We start from the raw sequence: 25437 nt of genomic DNA, 5'->3' as shown, positions 1-25437 counted from the left end.
GTGTAGCACTGGGAACTATGTCTGGTCACTTATGATGGAGCATAATAATGTGAGAAAAAAGAATGTATACATGTATGTGTAACTGGGCCACCATGCTATACAGTGGAAAATAGAACACTGTAAACCAGCTATAATGGAAGAAAATAAAAATCATTATATGAACAAACAAACAAAGAAGATCATGGTGGGTCTTTAACTAGCACAGCGGACACAGACAGAAAAGCAAGTCAGGGAGGTCAAGGAAAGACTTGTGAATTCAAATTTGGGCACGCCGAATTTAAGGTGACGTCTGACATCTATGCAGAAATGATCCCATAAACAGTTGGACATATAGGGTACAAATGAAATGATTGAGATTATGGGTATTTTAAAAAATTCTCTGACAGATAATTTATGTAATTATTTACCTACAATAAGACCTCATATGAAAAATCTCTATGTCTCACTTGCAAAGGAGATGGCCACTTTTGGGTCCCAGAGTTGATGAACCTAAACCCAGAGATCTGTGTAGGGCTATTCAAAACTGCCTGAGCAATCAACCAGCAAGAGTTAATAATTATCTTCCAAAGAGGGGATAGTTCCTTCATCTGTTCTCCAAATAAATTTGTCAAAGCCTGCTAGTCTCTAGAGAATGTACTAGTCGTTGTTTTCTCAAGTCAGAACCTCAGGACTTTTACTAAAATGGTCCTTTGTCAAAACCTATTAACACTTTAATATAACCGGAACCACCATCAAGGGCTCTCAACAGTTGGAAAGGCGATCATTAAAATCTAAAAGGGTGCAACTGTTTCTTACCCATGAACTAGCACAGCACAGCTCCCCACTTCTCACCTCTTCTGCTCCTGTTATTCTTGTGATAGCAATATGGAAATTGATACTGCGTTTCTCTCATTTCGTAGCAACTCACCAGAAATGCTTAAGACCTGGATCCCTAGTTTTCTAGGAAAGCAGCTCTGCCCCAAATGCAGACAGAGAGCTCTATCCAAGCTTCTTTCATGGATATTTCCAATAGGAAAGGTGAGTGGTTATCCAGAGAACAATGGAATTAATATACGAATATGTTGACTTGGAGCTCTCTTAGTGTCTTTAAAATATTATTATAGGTACATATTCATTCAACGAGTATTTGTGGGCTACCCATCATGTGCCAAGCAAAGGTGTGTGCTATATCTGGAGCAAAGTGCCAGGTGTTGGGAATCCAGAGCAGGTAAAGGGAGACAGCCTGGAAGTGTACAAACATATGGTCCTTGATTACAAGAAGTCCCGAGTTCATATCTTGTCTTCCCAAGCTTCCTGATTTTGCTAAGGTATTTATTCCTTCAGCCTTAATGTAAACTGGAAGAATAGCATACTCGATACATCTCGTGTAGCAGTTGGTATACACAGGAAGCCCTCGATGAACTATTAAAAGCTCCCTGCCCTCAAGTAGCTCTTTATTTCCATTATTATTATTCAGACATAGCCCCTGTGGTCTTATTAGTTGAGGAGACAGGTAATTAGGGTGTTGTATGGTAAGTGAAATAGTAGAGACAGACATTGACTAAGGAGGATTGAGAGTTAAAAGTTTGACAGACATTTATTTAGCACAGTATTAGATATATTTCTCTTGCAAAACCCTATTTCATAATTTTTTGGGGTCTTTTGGGGAGGTTGCACCCACGGCATATGGAGGTTCCCAGGCTAGGGGTCAAACTGGAGCTACAGCTGCTGACCAATGCCACAGCCACAGCAACGTCAGATCTGAGCCATGTCTGTGACCTACAGCATAGCTCATGGCAACGCCAGATGCTTAACCCCTGGAGTGAGGCCAGGAATTGAACCTGCGTCCTCATGGATGCTAGTCAGATTCATTTCCACTGAGCCACGACGGGAACTCCCCTTATTTCATAATTTTAGTTTATCATCTTATAAGGCTAATACAGCTAATACAATGATCCAGGGCTTTACTCTGTGCAGGCACAGAACACCTCGTTGAATTCCCATTCAACCCTGGGAGGTAAAAGCCAGTATTATCCCCATTTTATAGACAGGAAAACTGAGGCACAAAGAAGTTAAAACAACTTTCCTGAGGTCACTTAATTAAGAAACCAGGATTCAGACCCAGGTATTCTATCATTAGAGCCCACATTTGTGGCCACTTCTTATTGTGTCCTTCAAGCTTCATTTTATAGCCAGTAGGGACTGTCACTAATTACACACAAGAAAATTTTACAAATCAAGAGGAATTCAGGGAAAAGTCAAACAGAAGGAAAGTCATGGATCTTGAAGAAAATACAGTCTGGCCAATTTCAGGCGGAATGTGAGAAGTGCTCTCTGTGACATAGCCTGGACCAGCCAAGCTCCTTCCTGTGCCCACTTTTCAGACGTGGCCAAGCCAAGCTCTTCTCTCATGGGCTGTGCAGTTCAGAGTTCTACAGCTGTAAGAATTATCTCATTTTAAATCAGCTTCACTTTCTTTTTCTGAGAGGCGTTAACTGCAATGTTCCTTATTTTCTCAGCTCCCTGGGAAAGCCCACACTGACTTGCAGAGGGAATGTCCTGTCTTACTGCTGCTTTCCGCTAGAGGGCCCTGCCCCTGAGATTTCAATTTCAGTGCACATTAAAAATAAATCTGGCACATCTTGGTCTGATAAAAGATCCTGTTCCATTGAAAGAATACTTTGTTTTATAGATCTATTGGTCATAATCTAGTTTTTCTGGAAAGGTGGGAAGGGGGAAATAAGATCACACTCATTTTACAGAAGGAGAATCTGAGAACTGAGTCCTTTGGAATGGGGCGAGTAGCTTAATGTCTTCATAAATTAGAACAGTCATAGGAAAGAATCAAGCACGGTGCTCCCGAGTCCCCAAGGCCACCTAAAGAATTCCTGGAATTCCATCCCTGGTTTGTTCTCCTGGAAGACCTAAGGAACTCTAGCCTTTGGTCCCTCCCTCCCTCCCTTCCTTCCTTTCTCCTTTCCCTTCTCCCACTATCCACTGGGGCATTAGGATACTAAGAACTAGACTGAGTAAGTACATGAGGGAGAGTCAGGGGCAGTAGTTTACAGAATGAAAATGTTCAGGAGTGATTTCCTTAACTCATGTAAAGATGAGGAGTACTTTTATTTCAGGAGAAGCTCAGCCTATTCCGTGTGACTTTGGAATATTTTTGTCCTTTAGGACCAAGTCTATTTATTTCTTCCTTCATGTTCTTCCGTAGGGTGACTGCCTTTCACCTCCCCACACTTGGATCATTGCGTCAGTTGACATAGTAGTTGGTCTTTCTGACTCTGAAAGTCTTCTCCCTCCAAGATGCATTTGTACTGGGAACAGACAACAGAGTCTTCTGATGTTTGCATCCTGATATTTAAAGCCTACCAAAATTTGCTTCCACTATGCTTATCGATTGGCTTCTATCCATCAATTTGTGCAATATGTACTTTCCTTTTGAGTTGGCTGGTCATTTTCAACTCTATTCAATAGCAGTCATAGCTTACAAGCAGGATACAAGGCACTATGTGGGCTGGTGGTAGATGTGGAGATGCATTAAAACTATATAACCTCTCATGATCACTTTTTAATGATCATGATGTCATGGACCTTGGGACAACATAGAGGGAAACAAATAATTATTGTTACTATATCTACTGTATTCCATAAGGAAGAATGAAATACATTTTAGTGATAGAAGGACCAAAGGGGTGGGATAAGGAGTGCAAAAAGAGACACAATTAATTTGACTAGTGATAACAAGGAAAGCTTCATATAGGAGGTGATGTTTGAGCTGGCCATTGAAGGATGTGTAAATGGACAGGGGATAGGGGCACACATTCTAGCTGAGGACTATGCCACGCATAGGCAAGTGAGATTGAACATGCACGGTGTGTCTGGGGGAGATGCCCAAAATACACCACACAGATCCAGTCCTTTCTTTCATGCTTTCCTCACTTGGATGCCCTCTGTCTTCATTCTCTGCTGAATCCCACCCACCCTTTAAGGGCCAGCTTCAGCTACACTGCCTTCATAAGGTGTTCTCTGGCTATGCTAGCTCATGCCACTCCTTGCAGCCTGTAGTTTAGGATTTAGCTGTAGTGTCTATGCTGTAGTTAGACCAGGGCAGACATGATTATCTTATAGTTTGGAGACCTTGCAACCTCCAAAACAGTGCTAATGATAATTGGGGCTAAACGGTTCTATGGACCCACTGACTGCTACTAACATTTTCTTTCTTCCTAAATGCAGTTTATTTCTGCTGTCTAGCCTGGGATTGTTCATGGGGTTTAGGATTTAGCTGGTTATGTTTGCCAACACATAAGGGAAATGGTTTTTCAAAGGCTTACTTGAATATTCCGCTCAGTCACAGGAGATCATAGTGCTGGCAGGAGAAGTGGGGGCCATAGTGCTGGCAGGAGGAGTGGAGGTCACTAACCTTAGCTTAAACTTCATGACTCTCTGGTCTGAAGTTTAGGAACTGGGGGGAACCCAGGTTTATCTCTATTCCATCATCTCTCAGATTACCTCTGGAGAATGACTGCTTCCTTCAAGGTCTCTTATTTTGATAGTTGGGTTCCCCAAAAGTGCCAGAAATGTAGCTGAGCAATTCTTTTTGGAGATTGGGGGTATGACTGCTTCTTCTTCTTCCTTTTTTTTTTGCTTTTTAGGGCCACATTCAAGGCATATGGAAGTTCCCAGCCTAGGGGTCAAACCAGAGCTACAGCTGCGGGCCACAGCACACAGCCATAGCAATGTGGGATCTAAGCTGTGTCTGCAACTGACACCACAGCTCACGACAACGCTGGATCCTTAACCCACTGATTGAGGCCAGGGATTGAACCCACATCCTCATGGATACTAGTCAGATTCCTTTCCACTGGGCCACAAAGGGCAATCCTGGCTTCTTCTTCTTGATAAGGCTGTTTAGAATGTGCATTAGCCTCATTCTGCTAGAAACGGGAGCCAAGAGGATATAGCTATAAAACCACTGATTCATGTGGTTATGGAGATTGAGAAATCTCAAGATTGGTAGTCAGCAAGCTGGAGAGGTGATAATGTAGTTCTGGCCTGAGTCCAAAGGCCTGAGAACCAGGAGAGCTGATGGTACTTTCCAGTCCAAGTCCAAGTCCAAGTCCAAAGGCAATAGAAGACTGATGTCCCAGCTCAAAGACAGTCAAGCAGACAGAGTGAATTCTTCCTCACTCTGCCTTTTTGTTCCATTTGGGTTTTCAATTGATATGATGATGCCCACCCACATTGGAGGGGAGGATTAATCTGCTTTCCTCAGTCTACCAATTTTAAATATTAATCTCATCCAGAAGCACCCTCACACTCACACGAATAACATTTAACCAAATACCCAGGGACCCCATGGCATATTTAAAGTGACATATAAAATTAATCAATGCAGAAGGATATAGAAGGAAATCTTGGCCAGAAAAAAAAAATCTTACGAGGTTTCTGAAGTGCAGCCTGGAGAAAATGCCCCAGTGGTCTAGTCCCTATAGAAAGAGCATTTTCTAACATCCCTTTGGAGAGTATGTCTACACTGCTGAGAGCCACAACGTGATGGCCTGCCACGCCACATGATCATGTGTGTTTGGGCTGGTTTGGCCAGTTGTACTCTGCACAAAAGTTTCCAGGCAAAGGAACAAATAGAGGCTGAAATGCAGTCCACACTCTACATACCAAGCCAGGTGCTTGGGTTAGGGGCTGCATTTGCCTGAGGTGCTGTGTAGACTGGGGGAGGACATGCACCAGGGCTCCTCACATATATTGAGTGTGAGCAGAGGATCCATGGCATAATAAGGCGTGCAAAGCCTTGGTCTTCCATACACGGGTTTGCTGGGAAGAGTCATCACTTCCAGTCATATGCAGACTCCAGCCATACACAGTCTCCAGATATGAGCCGCCTTGATTATATACCCAATAGTGCCAGAAAAATACTACTATTTTTTCTCCATGTGCTGTGATTTGAAGAAGATTAGGAAATGCCAAGGGACCTGCCTTGTCGTTCATCTGGAAAAGAGTCATTTCAGAAAGAGCACATGTTCATTTTTCTATCTAGGCACAAGCTAGGCCCAACCACACAGTGTCTCCTTCTTTGCTTATGTGTTGAGATCTGGTGATTTGCGATCTCCAGGGAAGATGTGGGCAGAGAACCTCTGGGTCTGGGCCATCTACCGGTACCTCTGGTCATAGCTTAGTTTCCAAGGGGAGAATGCTGCCTGGAAGCCTAGATCACAATTTCGTAGCTTGAAGTCCCAGAAGGTTTGCTGTCCTGTGTGCTTTTCTCTGTCTGCACAAAAGGGAGAAGGAGCCCATGTTAAAATGAAAGGTGCTACCAGGGAATTCCAGGCCCACGAGGCACCCAGGAGAGTTATGCTAATGACACAAGGGGATGCCTCAGATCTTCCTGGTGCTGGGTAATCTAGGGCAGCGGGGTCTTGCCCTTTGCTGACTCCCTCACCTCCGTTCCATTTGGAAGCCCTTGGGCGATCAACCTCTTAGCCCAGGAGAAAGCAACAGGAGGGAATGGGGTCTTTGCACTGATTTTGACTATAGGCTGGAGGCAACATCCAGGCTCACGCCACCCGCCTTCTTTGATCCCAGCTGAGTCTCTGTTCCTTTGGTACCCTAGTAACAGCTCTGTGGCCCATACATAGTGGTGAGTCACCTCACTAGTGTCATGTGCTTTGGTTACTTAGAGTACTGCAGACAGCCCTCCCACTGGCTGGAGGGGTCTTAGGTTTTATTTATTTATTTATTTATGCTTTGCTTTTTAGAGCCGCACCCATGGCATATGGAGGTTCCCAGGCTAGGGGTCGAATCAGAGCTACAGCGAGCAGCCTACGCCACAGCCACAGCCACACAGGATCCTAGCTGCATCTGCAACCTACACCATAGCTCATGGCAACGCCAGATCCTTAACCCACTGAGTGAGGCCAGGGATCGAACCTACTGGGACCTCATGGTTACTAGTTGGATTCATTTCCACTGCGCCACAACAGGAACTTGGAGTCTTAGGTTTTAAATCATATACTAACCAAATTAAAAACTGTGACTCAACTTGTCCAGAGGATCTGCTCTGAGATGTCCCCATCCAGGACTCCCTGACTCAACCTTCAAATCCAGTCCTTTGCAGTTGTATCTCCTTTTCTGTTACCTCCTGCTCTCCTTCAGATCCTGGCTCCTCACTTCCTGCTGCTTCTTCCGCTTTCCTCCCCTTCTTTCCTCACTTGCCTCCTTCTTTTCCTCCTCCCTCCTTCCATCTCCTGATCACTGAGGAAGACAGGGTCCTTCTCTCTTGTTCTCCAGGACACTTGGCTTAGCTTTACATTTAAACTGACCTGTGCATTGTGTTCCTTTACAACCTTCCTACTCCTCCAACTTGTAGATGCCTCACAGAATTGGCTCTTCATAGAGTTCCCGTTGTGGAGCAGTGGAGACGAATCTGACCAGGAACCATGAGGTTGCCGGTTCAATCCCTGCCCTTGCTCAGTGGGTTAAGGATCTGGCGTTGCAGTGAGCTGTGGTGTAGGTCACAGACCCGGCTCAGATCCCATGTTGCTGTGGCTGTGGGGTAGGCCGGCAGCTCTAGCTCTGATTAGACCCCTTGCCTGGGAACCTCCATATGCTGTGGGTGCCACCCTAAAAGAAAAAAAAAACAAAAACAAAAACAAAAAAAACCCCTCCAAAAACAATCGACTGTTCATTGATATCCATGGATTCCTTTGCATTTCAATATCCCATTTACTCCCATTATTTGTTTGTTATCATTTTTGTTTCTTTCCCCGAGGCTTCTGGGTTCAAATCTATCTTTCATGATTAGCTTCTTGCCTATCAGCTCAATGATTAAACTGGAACACTGACTTACAAAGTGTTGGGTTCACCTGTCCTGACGGTAGCAGAAACGAGGACCCTCAGGCAGTGACAACCCCTCATCAGATTCCCCAAACTGAAATTCCTGTCAAAGGTCAGTATTTCCCTTCCCTCTCTGCATATGTGAGAGAAGAACAAAAGGCACAGGGAACTGTGTCACTGGAGCACTGCAGATGCTTCTGCAGGGCGCCTACCGTGAGGGAACAAATGGGAAATGAAATTCAGCCTGTGGAAGTTCCCCTTGTGGCTCAGCAGTAAAAAGCCTGAGTAGTATCCATGATTTCAGTTTGACCTCTGAGCTTACTCCGTGGGCTAAAGATCCGGCATTGCCGTGAGCTGTGGTGTAGTTTGCAGACTTGGCTCAGATCCTGTGTTGCTGCAGCTGTGGTGTAGGCCAGCAGCTGTAGCTCCAACTTGACCCCTAGTTCAGGAAGCTCCATATGCTACAAGTGTGGCTCTAAAAAGCAAAAAAAAAAAAAAAAAAGCCTGTGTTCTACTTGCCAATCTGTGTACCTGGTATGAGCCTGTGTCTGTGTGTCTGTGCAGGGTGAGGGGTGGGGGGCGTCTGCCTTCCAATTTCCAAACCGTGAGTGCTAGCAATGGCCCTGGATGTTAGAGAGGCTGGAGTTTCCACACTGGGACTCTTGCATATTAAGGATGGAATCAGCATCAAGAAGACCAGTTTGTGGATGGCCATGGACCTGGGAGCAGGGCTCTGTGCCTGTGTGGAAGTAGACTAAGGCCCCCAGCAACGAATTCCAAGAAACAGAGAATCCCAAGGGAACCAGCTGGCTCCTGGTTGGAATGACAAGGTACAGCAGAAGGGCTGGAACAGATAGGACAACAGGGGTAAAAAGTCAGAAGGCTTTACCTTATCAGAGTACTGCACTATGGAATAAATCGTGTTCACTGGCTCCTCCTTGGTGGGGAGCACCTGTAAAACACCCATGTTCCCCTTAGCGAGGAAGCCCAGGCAAAGTCTTGAGAGCCCCTCTCCCTACTTCTGCCCCTGCCCATCACCCTTCCCTGGTCCCAGGTTCATGAGGTGGCTTCCTCTCCCAGCCTCAGCCCTGGTTCCATCCAGCTTGGGAGAGGATCGGGGTCAGGTGGGTAGCAGTTGGGCAAAAACCTCAGGAGCCAAGAGGAGGGGTCTGTGTGGTTCAGACTGAGTCTCGCTTGGTCAGAATTTTAGTTTTCCATGGGCTCTACAGACCCAGCTGACCATCAGTCCAAGCATAGGGTGAGATTGACCAGGCAGACCTTAGTTTCCCCTTCACTCCTTGGAGACTTCCGGAGAGCAGCCTGGTGGAGGCACAGAGGGAGGTGATACCCATGGGGCAGCCTGATTCAGGGTGGAGATGGGCTAGGGGTGGGGGGCAGGCAGGTAAAAGGCAGGCAGGAGGGGAGGCTATAGGAGAGAGTGAATCAGTCTAAGGAAAGCAAACTGCTGCTGCAGCCAGATCAAGAGGTCAAGTGCAAGGGGACCTCTCTCCATTCTGTGCCTTTGGAACCCCCCCAGCAACATGTTCACATGTCAGTGGCCACATAACTACCCACACCTCACATTAGGGGTTCCTTTGTTGCAGGACCCCCACAGAGGGTGTTTTATGCTTAGTCATGATTATCATCTAACCCGGAGCCAGGCCCCTGTGAGGAAGCTTAGGGCCTCAGCCTCGAAAGGCTGCCATGGATGACACATTTCTGTCCTTATAGAAGGCTCATGGCATCATGTCTCTGACATGGCATTTCCTGGTCTGGCCCCTCCAGGCTCTGGCTGTGGCTGCTGTCTAAGCAACAGTGGGCAGAGGCCTGCTGCCCAAGACCTGGGAGAGGGGAAAGGTCATCTCACCTTGGACTGGGGGATTTCATCGTAGATTCTGTACTCTGCTGTCTGGGCATCTTTCGCAGCTGTAATGTATGTGTATATTGTTTTCTTTGAGTCAGCATCTGTGTCACAAACAAACAGAACCACAGTATGGGAAAGTTGGCTGAATTTTTAGTGAAGAGCTAATGTTCCCTTTTTCAGATGAAGAAATCAAACCCTTGAAGGTTAAATGACTCTCATTCTCTTGAGCTGGATGCTTGGATCCTTGACTGTCTCTTTTCTAGGGATGGATGGCTCTGGCCTCATCCGAGCTCGCTGGGGATTCTCTTCTGCTCCAGAGTCCACATTAGGGTCAAGAAGTTCTCCCCAATCCCTGTGTGGACACACAGTGTAGCTCTTCCACCCAGGGTCTTACTTGGAGTCTCTGGCCCTTAGCATCGCTTAGGCCTTACATGGCTAGTTGTCTAGTTTATCAACTAGATTGATTCTCCATAGTTATACACTGTGTTGGTTTCCTCTGGTGCATGCATTTCTTTTACCACTTCAATGTTAGACATGTCATAGATGCTCCACAAACAGCTGTTGCTTGATTGAGTCACACAGTCAAACATTGGTTAAGCTCTCTCTAGGTGCCAGGCTCCGTGTGAGGTCCCAGAGAAGCTGGCAAAAGAGGTAAATCTCTACTTTTAAGAATTCGTGGCCTGGTAGAGGCACTGCTCCCAGTGTACTGCTTTTCTTTGCTCTTAACATAGAACATTTCAGGGTCAGCTTGAAAAGAGCCAGAATTCAGGGCTTTCATATTCCAGGGCACTGACATAGGCACAGATAACAGGTCTGAGCTGTGTGATATTACACCGGTCCCATGTTTCAGACTTTAGTCCTGTCCCAGCCCCTGCCTCAGATTGGGTGAGTGAGCTGGACCCTGTGCTCTCTCTCATCTCATTGGCAGATGAAAACTTAGCCCCTCTTGCTTCCTAAGAGGCTGTGAGGGATTGGAGACAGATGCCTCTTTTAGGAGTCTGGCAGGTCACCCATGGCCTGAGCAGGCTATGTGACCTCTCCCCATCAGGAGGCCACTTGAGCTATGCTTCTGGCTACTTCCCTTTCCCCAGAATGCCTCCTCTGTGCCCAGCCCAGGTCCATCGATTATAAGCATAGCATCTAACATTTACTGAGTACTTACAACATACTAGGCAGTGGGCCAAATATTTTATATCTTTAATTCCACTGAATCCATTTAAGAAGCACCTGCAGTACACCCTATTTTTATACATATTCTACAACTGAGAAAATGGACACTTACAGTTATAAAATAACTGGTAATTGATAAGTGGTCAAGCTGGGACATTCACCCCAGACTGTCTGCTAAGTACAAGCTTAGGCTTAACCACTCTGCTGTGAACACATCACTTCCAACTGTCATCCAGGGAAACACGTGGCTGAGAACTTACCAGGGTTCTTACTGAAGGTCTTCAAGTAGGAACCTGAGGAATCAGACCCAAAGGAGAGTCAGAAACATGGAATCAGAGGGAGAGCCTTTCTCCACCCAGGCTTGTTATCATAACTGGTGGGAAAGGAAGACTTTGGGTGGATACAGGGTGAGGATGGAGAGGAGAGTATAATGATCCTCTGGGGCCCAGGATCAGGTTTTCTGAATTGAGAATGGTTCCAATTGCAGGAGGATCCAGAGAGATACAGAGAGATCTAATAAAAACCATGGAATACAAATTTCGTGTATCTCCCTTAATGACATTCCATAGGTCAACATGCAATGGAATTGTAAGTGACCCTGGAGACCTTCCAGTCCAAACCTCATTTCCCATGTGAGAACACTGAGTCAGAGAGGTAAACACGCATGCCCAATGAAGCACATCTTGTTAGGGCTAAACTTCAACCCTAGTTCTGGACCCACCATATGCTGGTGATCCCAGTAACAAATTTCACTGTTTTTTTCCCTCCTTTTTCCTTTGTATGGCCGCATCTGCGGCATATGAAAGGTGCCAGGGTAGGAATCAAATTGGAGCTGCAGCTGAGGCCTATTCCACAGCCACGCCAACACTGGATTTGAGCCATATCTGCCACCTATGCCGCAGCTTGGGGCAACGCTGGATCCTTAACCCACTGAACAGGGCCAGGGATCAAACCTGCATCATCTGGGAGAACACGTCAGGTCTTTAACTTGCTGAGCCACAGGAGGAAATCCCCCAGCAATAGATTTTGAAGACCATTCAGTGTAACATTATACAGACCCCAGGGCCATCTCTCTGGGAGATGGTGAGGTGGTGCAGTGGGGACTGTTAGGAAGGCTGATTCCCTGAAACAAAGGACATTTCCAGCCCACCCACCTTGGATAAATGACTTCAGTCCCAGGAAGAAGGAAGGTGCCTTTCCACTTTTTACCTTCTGAGAAGATCCTACCTTGTCCTCTCTTGTACATAAGACACAAAATCACTGAAGGTATGATGATTATAAACACAGAGAGCACAGCCAGCCCACTCAGCAGCCCAGGGTGGCGAGTCTGGAGGCCCACTGCGATGTCTGGAAATAGAAGATGCAATGAAATGTGACTCACAGGGAAGAGGCCCATGAGGCTGGGCAAGCTTGTCCACACTCAGGGTCACTATCCATACTGGGTGCCCTCCAGGGGTGTGCCAATACACCGAGGAAATTGTGCTTTCTGCTCTTAAAAATAAGATCAGAAACCGAATCAGGGAGTCGAGCAGGGGGCTGCCTTAGAACACCCTGGAATGCCTGGCATTACCCAGAAGGCTTTGAACTCTTTTCCAGAGCTTTCAGGAGGAGAAGCCCTCCCACCCCCCACCCCGGGTTCAAGCCTGGCATAAGGGAGACACCTTCCTCTGGAGAACAAGGCCCAGATTCAAGCCTTGCAGTGGGTCAGGGTGATTTCTGAGGCTCTGGGAGAGATGGACACAGCTGGTTACCTGCACAGAGCTGCTGGGCAGAGATGGAGTCAGAATTGTTGCTGACAGGGTTCCAGGCTGTACATGTGTAAGTCAGGTGTTGGTTGTCAGGGGTCTGGAAGATTTGAAGGACATTGCCCTCTCTGCCCAGGTGACTCCAACTGTATGTCACATTCTTTTCTTCTTTCTCCACAGAGCATGTCAGTGTGACATTACAGGTGCCATTCATAGATGTCATTAAACTCCGAGTAATTTTTGGCTTCCCAAGCCGACCTGTGAGGGGAACATACATGGACAAGGGGTAAGCTAAAGCTGGAGCTGGCCTGTAACCACGTGTGGAAAATTTTCATGATGTTGTGAAAAACTTACAATGAAATAAAGTATATTAAAACACAATGGCAATAGAGACTCAAAACTAATCATTTTCTAATTTGGGGGGACACTTTACTATTGTCTGTGCTCTAGAGGTTATTTCTGTCTACTGTGTACATCCTTTGTAATGATGTACAAAGTCTTTCCAACACTGTGGGTCTTAAAATCGGCCAGGGTGGGAGTATTTACACCAGAGAAATTGGCAAATGCAACAAACTAGGGCATGATTTACTGCTTAGTTTCTGCTCCAGACTTAAGAAAACAGTGGAGGAGGTCAGTCACGGGGCTCTTGACCACGAGAAGGGGTGGGGCTCGGGTGCAGGGACCGTGACGTGGAGGGGAAGGACTTGGGTCCTGGTTTGTTTGGCTGACTGCGCCCACTTGCGGAAATGGCACCACGGCCACGTGGGCGCGTCGCGTCGCTGATGGTGGGCGGGTCGCTGATGGTGGGCGGGTCGCTGATCGTGGGCGGTGTAGACTTCACAGGACCGCAGCTCTACAGCGTGCACCCCCATGGGTCCTACAGCTGTCTGCCCTTCATGGCCCTAGGCTCGGGCCAAGATGCGCCCTGGCAGTGCTAGATTGGTTCCAGCCGAACATGACGGTGAGCGACACCTGTCCCCCACTCAGCAGTGCATTGGTGGGAAGCTGGAGAGCTGAGGAAACGCAGAGATACCCTGGCCTAATCAGGAGGTCAGGAAAAGCATTTTGGAGGTGATGACTGAGTGCAGAAGGAGGAGCCAGTGGGGTGAGGGTGGAGAAGTGCAATTCCAACAGACCACTGTCAATGCCAAAGCTTGGACTGCATGGAGAGGTCAAAACTCAGAGAGGACCATTTGGAGCTAAGGGAGGAGAGAACAACAGATCCAGCCAGTATCGCTTTGCCCCTGGGACCACAGCTGCCCTGTCCCAGACAGTGATGCCGCTGACCCTGGAGCTGGTGGAAGAAAGTGTGCAGGCCATGGATGTGGAGTGAAATAGGCCTACGTTTACTTGGAACAAGGAACAAGGAGGAATAAACCCAGAAAACACCACCACCACCACCACCACCACCACCACCAACAACAACAAAAAAGAAAACAGTGGAGGAAAGGGTACTAAAGCAGATTAAACTAAACAGTGCATCCTGTCTGTAGCCATTACATTGGGACTAGCACACAGAAAAATCAGAAATATTCTTCCAGTGTTTGAAAATCATTATCCAGTTCAGCAAAGGAGTTGCTCACATCATGGATGAAGAAATGAACATATCTTCATTGAATCACTTTTTTCTTATTAGTGAACTTAAATGAAAATGTCAATCAATATTCACATTGGTTGCATTTATCCATTCCTTATGTTGGTTCATTCATCATTCGTAACCATACACTGGCTAGAGACATAAATGCTCAGCAAAAACCAGTGAAAGCATTCAGTCAGAACAGTTGGCTCATTCTGTGAGAACAAATGGAATTTACAATAAAGACTATTGTTTATTATCACTTGTGCAATGTGTGCCACATCATCTTTATGTCAATAAATTTTATAATGTGTACACATGCGCACACACATCATTAAGAACTAGTTGAGGAGTTCCTGCTATGGTACAGTGGGTTAAGAATCTGACTGCAGCAGCCTGCGTCGAGGTGGAGGTGAGGGTCTGAACCCCAGCCCAGTGCAGTGGGTTAAAGGATCCAGAGTTGCTTCAGCTATGGCGTAGGTGACTGTGACTCGGATTCAGTGCCTGACTCGGGAACTTCCATGTGCTTTGGGTGCAGCCATAAAGTTAAACAAAACAAAACAAAAAACCCCCAAAAAACCAGTTGAACAGTTGAACATTTATCAGCATATTACTGCAATGAACAATCTTTAAACCTTTTTGAGAGGCTCTGTTTTCTAGTGAATGTGTCTTTTCTTTAAGTTTTCTGGCTTGTTTTGTGTTAACGTGCTCAAGGTGAAAAGTTAAAACCTCTTTAAAAGTTTATTTTTTTAAATTAAAAAAAATTAAAAAAAATTTTTTAGGGCCGCACTTGAGGCATATGGAGGTTCCCAGGCTAGGGGTCAAACCAGAGCTGTAGCCGCCAGCCTACACCAGAGCCACAGCAATGCCAGATCTGAGCTGCGTCTGTGACCTACACCACAGCTCACAGCAACACCAGATCCTTAATCAACTGAGCGCAGCCAGGGATGGAACCTGCAACCTCATGGTTCCTAGTCCGACTTGTTTCCTCTGCGCCATGACGGGAACTCCCTAAAGGTTTACTTTAAAAATATTTTTACTAAAGCAATCAAAATGTAAACTATAGAAGTTGTAGGTAGTAAAATTTACCAAAAAACAATTATATATAAGTTGAGGGAATAGCTAGATCTGAAGCTGGAGAAGGAAAGATTTTTACCAGGAGATAGGAAAAGAACCACCTTCCGAGTTAAGTTTAGTTCACTCTTGGCAAAGCTGCTGCGATATGGTTTGTTCCTCCCACTATTGCTCTGTGAGGGAGGGATCAAAGGAAGGAACCTAACTTTCTAATTAATGCAGGGTCTCTAAAGGCGATGAATTCAGCAGTGTAAATATAGGAACCCTTGGAGTTCCCAGTGGTAACAAACCTGACTAGAGTCCATGAGGATGCAGGTTTGATCCCTGTCCCTACTCAGTGGGTTAAAGGATCCAGCATTGCCATGAGCTGCGGTGTAGGTCTCAGATGCATCTGGGATCCTGTGTTTCTGTGGCTGTGGTGTAGGCCAGCAGCTGCAGCTCTGATTCAACCCCTAGCCTGGGAACTTCCATATGCCACCCTAAGACAATATATCTATATCTCTATCGCTATCCCCTTTGTCTGTACCTGCGAGGGAGTAGAACGTGGGAAGCAAGGGCTCTAAAATTTTCGAACCTAATGAGAAATTTGGGTCCTAAGAGTCTCTTACACGAAAACATTCCAGGTCAGAATTAGTGATGACTTGGCAAACTAACTTCTAGATGTGTTTGGGGTGAAGACCTTGATTAGCTGTGACAGTGACAGATACAGACAGTGATAGATTCAGACATGTATAGCGAAAAGCGAACCAAATTGTGTGTTTCTTCAGACACTTGATTTATAAGAATATTTAAGTCTCAGTTTGTTGTTCATTTATTTTTAAAAAGACTTTTTTTTTTTTTGTGGGTGTCATGGTGGGGGATAATGATAAAGGGAAGGCTCTCATTTCATTTTTCTCAGCAGCAACAGAGATGTTACCCATGCAAAGCTGAGAGGTAGAGGTCAGAGTTGAGCTGACAGGCCTTCACCTTCCCAAGAGTGTGGAGGTCATTGGAGACCCAGTCAGAATCCAGGCTCCACTGTACTGTAACTATGAAAAGGTGCAGAAGGTACACAGCTTCATGTAGCTTTAGTTCCCTCAGTCATGACATGGGGACAACAATTTTCTCCAGCTAAGATGGTTGTGAGGATTAAATGAGCTGGTATATATAAGGACCACTCCTCTATCTATCTATTATCTATCTATCTATCTATCTATCTATCTATCTATCTATCTATCATCAATCATAATCATCAGTCTATCTATCTATGCTAATATATACTTTATTTTCCTATTGAAGAGACAGAATAAACTGGCAATAGTGGTTGCCTCTGAGAAGGGAGCATTGTATTTCATTGTATTATGTGTTGCTTTGTTTGTGCATATTGCCTAAATGTGCATAACCTTTATATATTTAAGAAAATTAGGTGGTAGAATGCTAGATACATAGGTAGTGTTCTATAAATATCAGCTTCTTTCTCTTTTCTCAGGTAAATATCCCCAAAGTACAGATTTTGTTGTGTGGGCTTTCTCTAAGATTTTACAGTAGTTCTGCTGTAATTACAGATGGAATAACACCTCTTAAAGATTGAATGGGTACAACTAAACATATAAAGGAATGAAAACAAACATCGTAAAATTGAATGCCCTCTTTAATTTCTCAAAGTGCTTGAATGAGTCAGATATTTTCTGAACTGTTTACACTTGGCTATGGTTCTTTGACTCTGTCACTTATGCCCAATTAAGAGCCTTCTTCATCTAGGTAATCTTTCATAACTAGAATTTACAAGGGGCCTAAGGGTTAAAAAAATAATGACTGCTAGTTATTGAGCATCTACTTTAAGACATGCACTGTACTAGGAGCTCAACTAACACTACCTCATTTAACCCCACCTATAACAATTTACATTTTATAGATAAGGAAATTTAGGGCCAGAGAAGGTAAATGACTTGTCCAAGGTCACACAGCTGGCAAGAGTTCTAATTCCAACATTAATGCTCTTTTGGTATGCCTTCCAGCCAGATACAGCCTGATTCATTTATGCTATATTCATTGAGCATTTACAATTTTTAGGCACTGTATTAGGCCCCTGAGATTATGATCAATTCATTCTTTTATTCAACAAATACCCTTGCAGCTCCTACTATGTGCCTGGCAAAGTGGGTGCTGCAAAGGTGTTTGCTGAGGTACTTGCAAAGGTGCGTGTTGAGTCTATAGTGACAAATTCCATATACAAGTCTCTACATTTATGGAGCTTGAATTTGAGTAGATTAGCTGTATATCTGAATTGTATCTAACAGTCACATTTTTCTGTTTTTCCGCTGTGGGGCAGATGGATGGTCAAAACCTTGAGACATAGCTCAAATATTCTCCATGCTAGAAATCATTGCCAGAATAAAACGTGAATCACTTATGTGATTTTAATTTTCTAATAGCCACGTTAAAAATAGTAAAAATAGGGGGTTCCCACTGTGGTTCAGTGAAAACCAACCCGACTAGTATCATGAGGATGTGTGCCCAGTGGATTAAGGATCTGGTGTTGCTGTGAGCTGTGGTGTAGGTCACAGATGCAGCTCGGATCCTGTGTTGTTGTGGCTGTGGTGTAGGCCAGCAGCTGTAGCTCCGATTCAACCCCTAGCCTGGGAACTTCCATATGCCACAGGTACAGCTCGAAAAAGACAAAAAAAAGAAAGAAAGAAAGAAAAAAAAAGTGGAAATAAACAGGTGATGTAATAAAGTATTTTATTTAACTCAGTATATCTAAAATGTTACCTTAACCTGTAACCAATATAAAAATAATTAATGGGTTACTTTTTTGGTGCTGAGACTTTGAAATATAGCCTATATTTTACACCCATAGCACATCTCAATTTGTACTCACCATATTTCAAATATTTAAGCGCTACACATGGCTAGTGCCTACCATATTGGACTGGGCAGTTCTAGATTAGCACTTCTCAAACTTAAGAATACATAGGAATGGTTCAGAGAGAATGTTAGAACACAGATCCCTGGGCTTCCCCACCAAAGGTAAGGATGGGGGCCTGAGAATAAGCATTTCCAATAAATTCCCAGGTGCTGCCGATGTTGCCAGTGCACAGACCACATTTTGAAGATCCCTGCATAACACACAATGCACATCTCCCAGTGAACTGTGGCGGTTTTAATGATGATAATAGTACTAATATTTTAACTCTTAAAAATATTTTGCATTAGATACTGGAGAAATTAAAATTAAAAACAAAATGAAATATTACTGCACTTTCTCGGAATGGCCAAAAGAATAGTGATAACATCAAATGCTGGTGAGGATATGGAGATACCGGATTATTCATACTTTTTTTTTTTTTTTTTTTTTTTTTTTTTTTTTTTTTTTTAGTGGGAATGTAAACATAATACTCTTAAAGCTAAACATGACTTTTAAAGGTCCTGGAGAGAGCTCTCAAGCCATGAAAAGACATGAAGGGAACTTAAATGCATATTACCAAGTGGAGGAAGCCAACCTGAAACAGTTACATACTGTGTGATTCCAGCTACAGGACATTATGAAAAAGACAAAACTATGGAGGCAATAAAAAGATTGCCAGCAGTTGGGGTGGGAGGAGGGGCAGCAGATGAAAAAGCAGAACACAGGGGATTTTTACAGCAGTGAAACTCTTCTGAATGATACTATAATAGTGGATAAATGTCATCATATATTTGTCATTACCCGTAGAATATAAAACATCAGGAACGAACCCTAATGCCCACGATGGACATTGGATGATAATGAGGTACCAGTGTACCTTACCAATTGTAATAAATGTATCCTTCTGGTGGGGGATGTAGATGATGGAGGAGTTTGTGCATGTTGTGGGGGCAGGGCACATGTGGGAACTCCCGTATTTTCTACTCTGTTTTTTTTATAAACCTTGAGCTGCTCTAAAAAATAGAATCTACTTAAAAGGGAAAAAAAAAGTTCTGAAGTTGAGGAGTGGTGATAATCACACAACAATGTGAATGTACTTAATGTCGCTGAACTTTATACTTCAAGATGATTAACGTGCTAATGGTTTGTTATGTATATTTTATCAGCACAAAAATTTTAAAAAAAGAAAAATGGACTTACCAAATGATTTCATTCTTGGGCATTTATCTTAAAGAAACAAAAGCTTATTTCATGCAGAAACTTATACACAAATGTTCAGAGCAGTTTATTTGTAATAGCCCCCGAACTAGAAACAACTAAAATCTCCCTCAGTAAGTGAATGGTTAAACAAAGGAGTTCATCCATACCATGAAATACTATCTAGCAATAAAAATATATAACCTATTGATGTTTTAATAATTTTGAGAACAAAAAAATGATGCTGTTGAAAAAAGCCAATCTCTAGAGCATGCATACTGCATGAGGCTATGTATGTGATATAGGTGAAATAATGTAATTTTAGATATGAAGAATGGATGACTGTCTTCCAGGAGTTTGGGGGGGGGGAAAGGCGGTGGTAATGAGTGACTGTGAAAGAATGAAGGAATCTCGTGAGATTAAGATATAGTTAAGTATCTTGCTTATGGCAGTGGTTACGTGAAGCTATGTATGTGAATAAGTTGTACGGAGCTACACGCATACATATAAATGAGCGCCTATATAACCGGTGAAATCTAAGTTCTATACATTGTACCAATGCTGACTTCCTGCTTTTGATATCGTGCTATAGTTATGTAAGATGCTACCATCGGGAGAGGCTGGGTGAAATGCACACAGCCCCTCTCTATACATTTCTTTAAATCTTTCTATGCATCTATAATTATATCAAAATTAAAAGGGTTTTAACACACAGTCTTACTTGAGCCTCGCAATTACTATGGGAAGTAAATAGTATGATTATTCACATTTTATGGGAAAGAAAAACAAGGCCCACGAGAAGCGTATATAGCTAAAAGCAAGCAAAGCCACATTCTCTTTATAAGTATTGATATATTCATGTAAGTATTTATGAGTACACAAAGATTAGGGAACCCAGTTGTCAGAAAGAGTGGTGTTCTTTAGATAGCAAATCACAGAGGAAAAAAATAAAAAGAGCCCTCTGTCTTCCCACAACTTACGATAGACTTGAAGGTTGAAGCACTTAGTGATGGTGGTGACTTTTTCAAGGCTCTTTACAGTAATGTCAGCTTTGTAGATCCCTGAATCTTCCATCCTCAGATTTCTGAGCTCCAGGTTGTAGTTCAGACCTGAGACATTTAGTCGGTCATAGTAATTTTGGTGGGTTACAGTAATCGTTGTTCCTGAGTTTCCTGGTACTACAACAGCGACAGATGTTTTGGAATTCCAGGAAATACTTTTAACTTCTTCTGATTTGAGGATACTTAAGGAGAAAGTCACTGACTCCCCCAGAATCCCATTTACTATAGTGATGTCTGTGTTGCTTCCAACTGCTCCCAGACCTAGGACATAAATAGAAAATCATAACCTGTTGCATTTTTTGACTTCCCTGTTTCCCCAGGCCTGAGTTTATCCAAGGAGGAGCTCATCCAATTTCTTGGGGAGCTCTCTCTCTTTTTAAAGCATTTTACTCTAGATAGATTTAATATGTTCTGGTGGCTAAATTTTCTAAAAGATTCTCATTCAAAAACTAAGTTTCCCAGTGAATTTTAAGCGATCCGTTCCATTAAAACTTATTTATCTTGATGTATAGACTGAGGGCCTAATGGAATTTGAGAGATGAAGGCCAAAAATCTCCACAAGGTCTGAGATATTAAATATTCTTTCTTTCCCAAGATCAATTGCCAAGTGGTGGATGAGCTGAGACGAGCGCCTCTGATGGCTACTGTGATCTTTGCAAAAAGAAAGGTACGTTTATGCCTCTATTCCTAGAAGGTATAGGCAGAGAACACTCTAGAGGTTCTGGAATAAATGTCCTCTAAGTTAAAAGAATGGGTGTGTGTATGTGTATAACTATATCGCTTTTTCGTATGGCAGAAATTATCACAACAATGCATATCAATTACTCTTCAATAAAACTTGAAAAAATGAAAAAAATCTCCCTGAACTGGTGATTTGGGGGAGTCTTTTTTGTTCACTGCTATATCCCCAATCTTTTAGACAAGTGCTTGACACACAATGGGTGCTAAATAAATGTTCGTGGGAAGAATTAATAAATGGAATTCACTTATGTGTTGCCTAGGATCTCTTGGAGCAGCTTCTGAAGTAAGCCAAGTTTATTTTTATGCCTGTTCTTTTTTTTTTTTTTTTTTTTTTTGTCTTTTTTTGCCTTTTCTTGAGCCACTCCCACAGCATATGGAGGTTCCCAGGCTAGGGGTCGAATCGGAGCTGTAGCCACCGGCCTACACCACAGCCACAGCAATGCGGGATCCGAGCCGCGTCTGTGACCCACACCACAGCTCAAGGCAGCACCAGATCCTTAACCCACTGAACAAGGCCAGGGATCGAACCCGCAACCTCACGGTTCCCAGTTGAATTCATTAACCACTGCACCACACGGGGAACTCCAAGCCAAGTTTATTTCTTTTTTTTTTTTTTTTTTTTTTTTGTCTTGTTGCTATTTCTTGCGGCATATGGAGGTTCCCAGGCTAGGGGTCTAATCGGAGCCAGAGCCACAGCTACGCGGAATCTGAGCCGCGTCTGCAGCCTACACCACAGCTCATGGCAACGCCGGATTGTTAACCCACTGAGCAAGGGCAGGGACCAAACCCGCAACCTCATGGTTCCTAGTCGGATTCGTTAACCACTGCGCCACCACGGGAACTCCCCAAGTTTATTTCTTAATTTGAACATTTATGAATAAGTGGATGTATTTATTCAAGGTCAGCTTTGTTCCAGATACCATGGCAGGTATCTATTAGTTTAATTATAATACAAATGGTTTTTGAGCATCCACTCTGTTAAGCGTGATGTAAGGAGCTGGGGTACAATGGTGAGTAAAATCAGAGATAGTTCCTGCTCTCTAGGACAAAGCAGTTAAAGGAAGAGAACAATGTTGATTAGATAACTATGAATTGTATAAGTATTGTGGCACTTTGAGAGAAAATTTTGGAAGGGAATTTGATTTGTTCTGGGAATTCAGGAATTTTTTTTGGCAAAAGCTGAAGGCTGTGCTTTTAAAATCTAACATGGGGAAAAAAATGAAAGGTTTATTTTCTTCTATCATCTTACAAAGGTAAATTGATTTAATACACAAGGTGTAAAATGAGAGGCGATGCAAATATAAGGTGTTAGCATCTCTTCATCCTCTTCTTTCATTACTCTGTTATTCTCACTGAGCCCTATTTAGTGTGAAATAGTGTTTTGAGCCAGCATGTATGATAGTCAAAATATTTAAGAAACAAGAGTCACGGACACTGACCAATCAGTTAGGGCTTCAGCTGTAAATAATAATGGGACCAGGCTGCATGTAAGCCCCTCAAAGCACATAAGTGGGTTTTGGTTGACCCTAAAGTTTATCCAGGGCTTGGCAGGGCAAGAATAAAGGTCATTTCGAAGTGTCAGAAAAGCAAAGGGATTTCTTACCTGATGGTGCCGTCTCACTATGGCCACTCTTGCCCTCCAGCCCAGTAACTCCTGGATGACCAGGGACTATTAATACACACCTCTTTCTTTTAAAATATTCAAGATTTTCCCTTTGGAGGAATATCTCAGGCAAGGACTGGCGATTTAGTTGGGGTGAGCTAAATACAGTAAGTAAGAGGCCCTAGGGAAGGGGAGCCTAAGGACCCTTATTTACAAAAGTTCAATAAATACTAAGTGCCAGATGCTGTGTTAGGAACTCTGGGATGAATAGGACATGGTGGCAGCCCTGAGGAGCTCATAGTCCAGAGAATAAGACACTTGTATACAGTAAACAACAACGCAATGTGACAGGTGCTAAATGGTAAAAGCAAAAGGAACAAAGCACTGGGGGAATGGAAGGAGAGACTAAGCTTGACTTTGGTGGCAGGAATCAGAAATTCCTGGAACATTAATTCTCCCCAGATAAACTCTTCCACTGGGCTGATGAGGTCTGGTAGAGGGGCACTTGGATTGTCCAAGCCTGGATCCTTGGATGTCCCAGACTGGACATGTGACTTGCACCATGGTACAGAGCCTTGAGCTCAGAAGGACCTGAACTTGATTTAACGCTGAGGAGTCACTTTGAATTTCTTAATGTTATTTGAACAAGGGCTCTCATATTTTCATGTTGTACTGGGTTCTGCAAAGGATGCCAGATCTTCCGTGTCTCATGAGGCTTTTTTCTTTTTTTTTTTTTTTTTTTTTTTTTTTTTTACGTCAGACCCTCATGCCTAATTTCCATTCTGTTCTTTGGAGTCAGTGTGGGAAGATGGAAAGGGTGTGGGTTCCATAGACTCATAACTCTGGTGGTTTCTCTCATCAAATCCCAGGAAGTGGTGGGCTGCTCGCTAAGGCAGAGACCTTAATAGGAGGGCAGTAACAAAATGGTTGGTGTGCAGTGCTGTTTTTCAAGTAAGTCTTTTTTCCTTGTAGCAAGTCATTCAGGAAGTGTTGCTGGGGTATCAAAGGGTGAGGCAGTGCTGGTGGCAGATAGGCAAAACTAGGGGAAGCCCTGCTGCTATTTTGTGCTGTGGTGTTGGTGAGAATTCTGGGTGTGCTGAGAAGAGACAGAGGGCTTGCACAGGCGTAATATGCACCTTTGAACACTCCAACTGAGGTCTGAGAGAGAGAGAGCTGCAAAACCATAGTGTGTAGCAGAAAGATAAGGTGGTTGAAGACACAGGTACTAGGACTCCTCCTTATGAGCTGGGGAACCTTAATAAAGGCACAAGACTTTTCTAAGTCTCAGTACCTTCATCATAGAATGGAAATAATAACTATGAAATTTCCCTAATTAGTGATTAGAAAATTGGGTATAATATGAGTGGAAATGCTTTGTTAATCATCAAGGCAAAATAAATGTTAGTTATTTCTGAAGTTATTAATGGCAATGATTCTCCTCCCCCTCCTCATCCTTTTTTGTGTCATATGGAAGTTCCCAGGCTAGGGGGTCAAATCCGAGCTGCCGCTGCCCGCACCATCATGGCAACGCATGTGTCCTTAACCCTCTGAGCAAGGCCAGGGATCGAATCTGCATCCTCATGGATACTAGTCAGGTTCATAACCTCTAAGCCACAATGGGAACTCCTCCTCCTCCTCATCTTAATAATTAATACATGCCTTTTAGGGCTTCTCTAGTCCACCTCTATCATGACTTTGGTGATACCAGGGCCATACTGAAGAATATGTAAGGAGCCACTATTAAGGGCTAATTCAATTAAATCCCAGAGATTGTTTGTTTGTTTTTGTCTTTTTATCTTTTTAGGGCTACACTTGAGGCATATGGAGGGTCCCAGGCTAGGGATCGAATCTGAGCTGTAGCCGCTGGCCTATACCACAGCCACAGCAACATCAGATCTGAGCCGCGTCTGCGACCTCCTCCACAGCTCATGGAAAAACCGGATCCTTAACCCACTGAGTGAGACCAGGGATCGAACCAGCAACCTCATGGTTCCAAATCGCCTTCGTTTCCACTGCGCCATGATGGGAACTCTTCCAGATAGTTTTTGATGTCATTTTACTTGGTGGACTTTATTCTTCTTTTAACTTCAGGGTTTTTTTTTCTTTTTTTTTTCTTTTAATTTTTTTTAAAGAATCTCCATATCAACCAACTCCTATATTTTTCTAGGTGCTGAGAGGACACAAACATTATGCTATTGTTGAAGGAGACCTTAAGAAAACCCAATTTCAGAGAGAACTTGTGGTACAAAAATGTCTTAAGGACTTACTATGAAAAGCACTACGCAAGTCTATGACCAAGACAAATTCCCTGTCTTTTTCAGAAATTTTGGGCTGAAGACATAGGTACTAGGACTCCTCTTTATGAGCTTAGGGAAATAAGACACATATAACTTTCCTTTGCAATATGAGATGGTAAAGGATATATGTTCAAGTGAATGGTAGGTAGAGTAAAGTTCAGTAGGAATGCAAAGAAGGGAGAGTCCACTTTGAGCTTCAGTGGTTAGAGAAATCTTCCTAGAGAAAACAGAATTTGAGAAGGACCTTGAAGAGTGAGCAGAATTTTACTGGATAGAAAGGGAAAGGATGGGTGTCTTGGGTCCTTAGGTCTGAATAAAAGTTTAGAAGCAGGAGAATGTGGGACATAGGTTGAATAAGAATACATTTGCATAACAGAGTAGAGAGA

At 43.7% G+C, this 25437-nt stretch overlaps 1 protein-coding gene across 7 annotated transcripts in view; it reads right to left on the bottom strand.

The window, feature by feature from the left end:
- CD84 (CD84 molecule) overlaps positions 1-25437 on the bottom strand; it is a 48453-nt gene that overhangs the window by 12571 nt on the left and 10445 nt on the right. For 2 of the 7 annotated variants that reach the window (XR_014843986.1, XM_021089567.2), the window contains exons 2-6: positions 20330-20671; positions 12622-12873; positions 12098-12217; positions 11131-11163; positions 9704-9801 (exon numbers count right to left, since the gene is read on the bottom strand). Coding sequence is in view for 4 of the 7 variants with exons in the window: in XM_021089567.2 (XP_020945226.2) it covers positions 9704-9801; positions 11131-11163; positions 12098-12217; positions 12622-12873; positions 20330-20671 (845 nt within the window). In the remaining 3 variants the exon portion in view is untranslated. Of the gene's footprint in view, positions 1-1550; positions 6272-8301; positions 8681-8725; positions 8789-9703; positions 10340-11130; positions 11164-12097; positions 12218-12621; positions 12874-20329; positions 20672-25437 lie in introns of those variants that run through there. The other 5 variants (XM_001928464.7, XR_014843987.1, XM_013996868.3 and 2 more) reach the window with 5 other exon arrangements.

The sequence above is a fragment of the Sus scrofa genome, chromosome 4 (genome assembly GCF_054392235.1).
Source record: "Sus scrofa isolate SSC_HxYL_T2T_F1_AM1 chromosome 4, Sscrofa_HxYL_maternal_Yorkshire_Landrace_v2.0, whole genome shotgun sequence".
Lineage (NCBI taxonomy): Eukaryota > Metazoa > Chordata > Mammalia > Artiodactyla > Suidae > Sus > Sus scrofa.
This window is presented reverse-complemented; position numbering and strand designations above follow the sequence as displayed.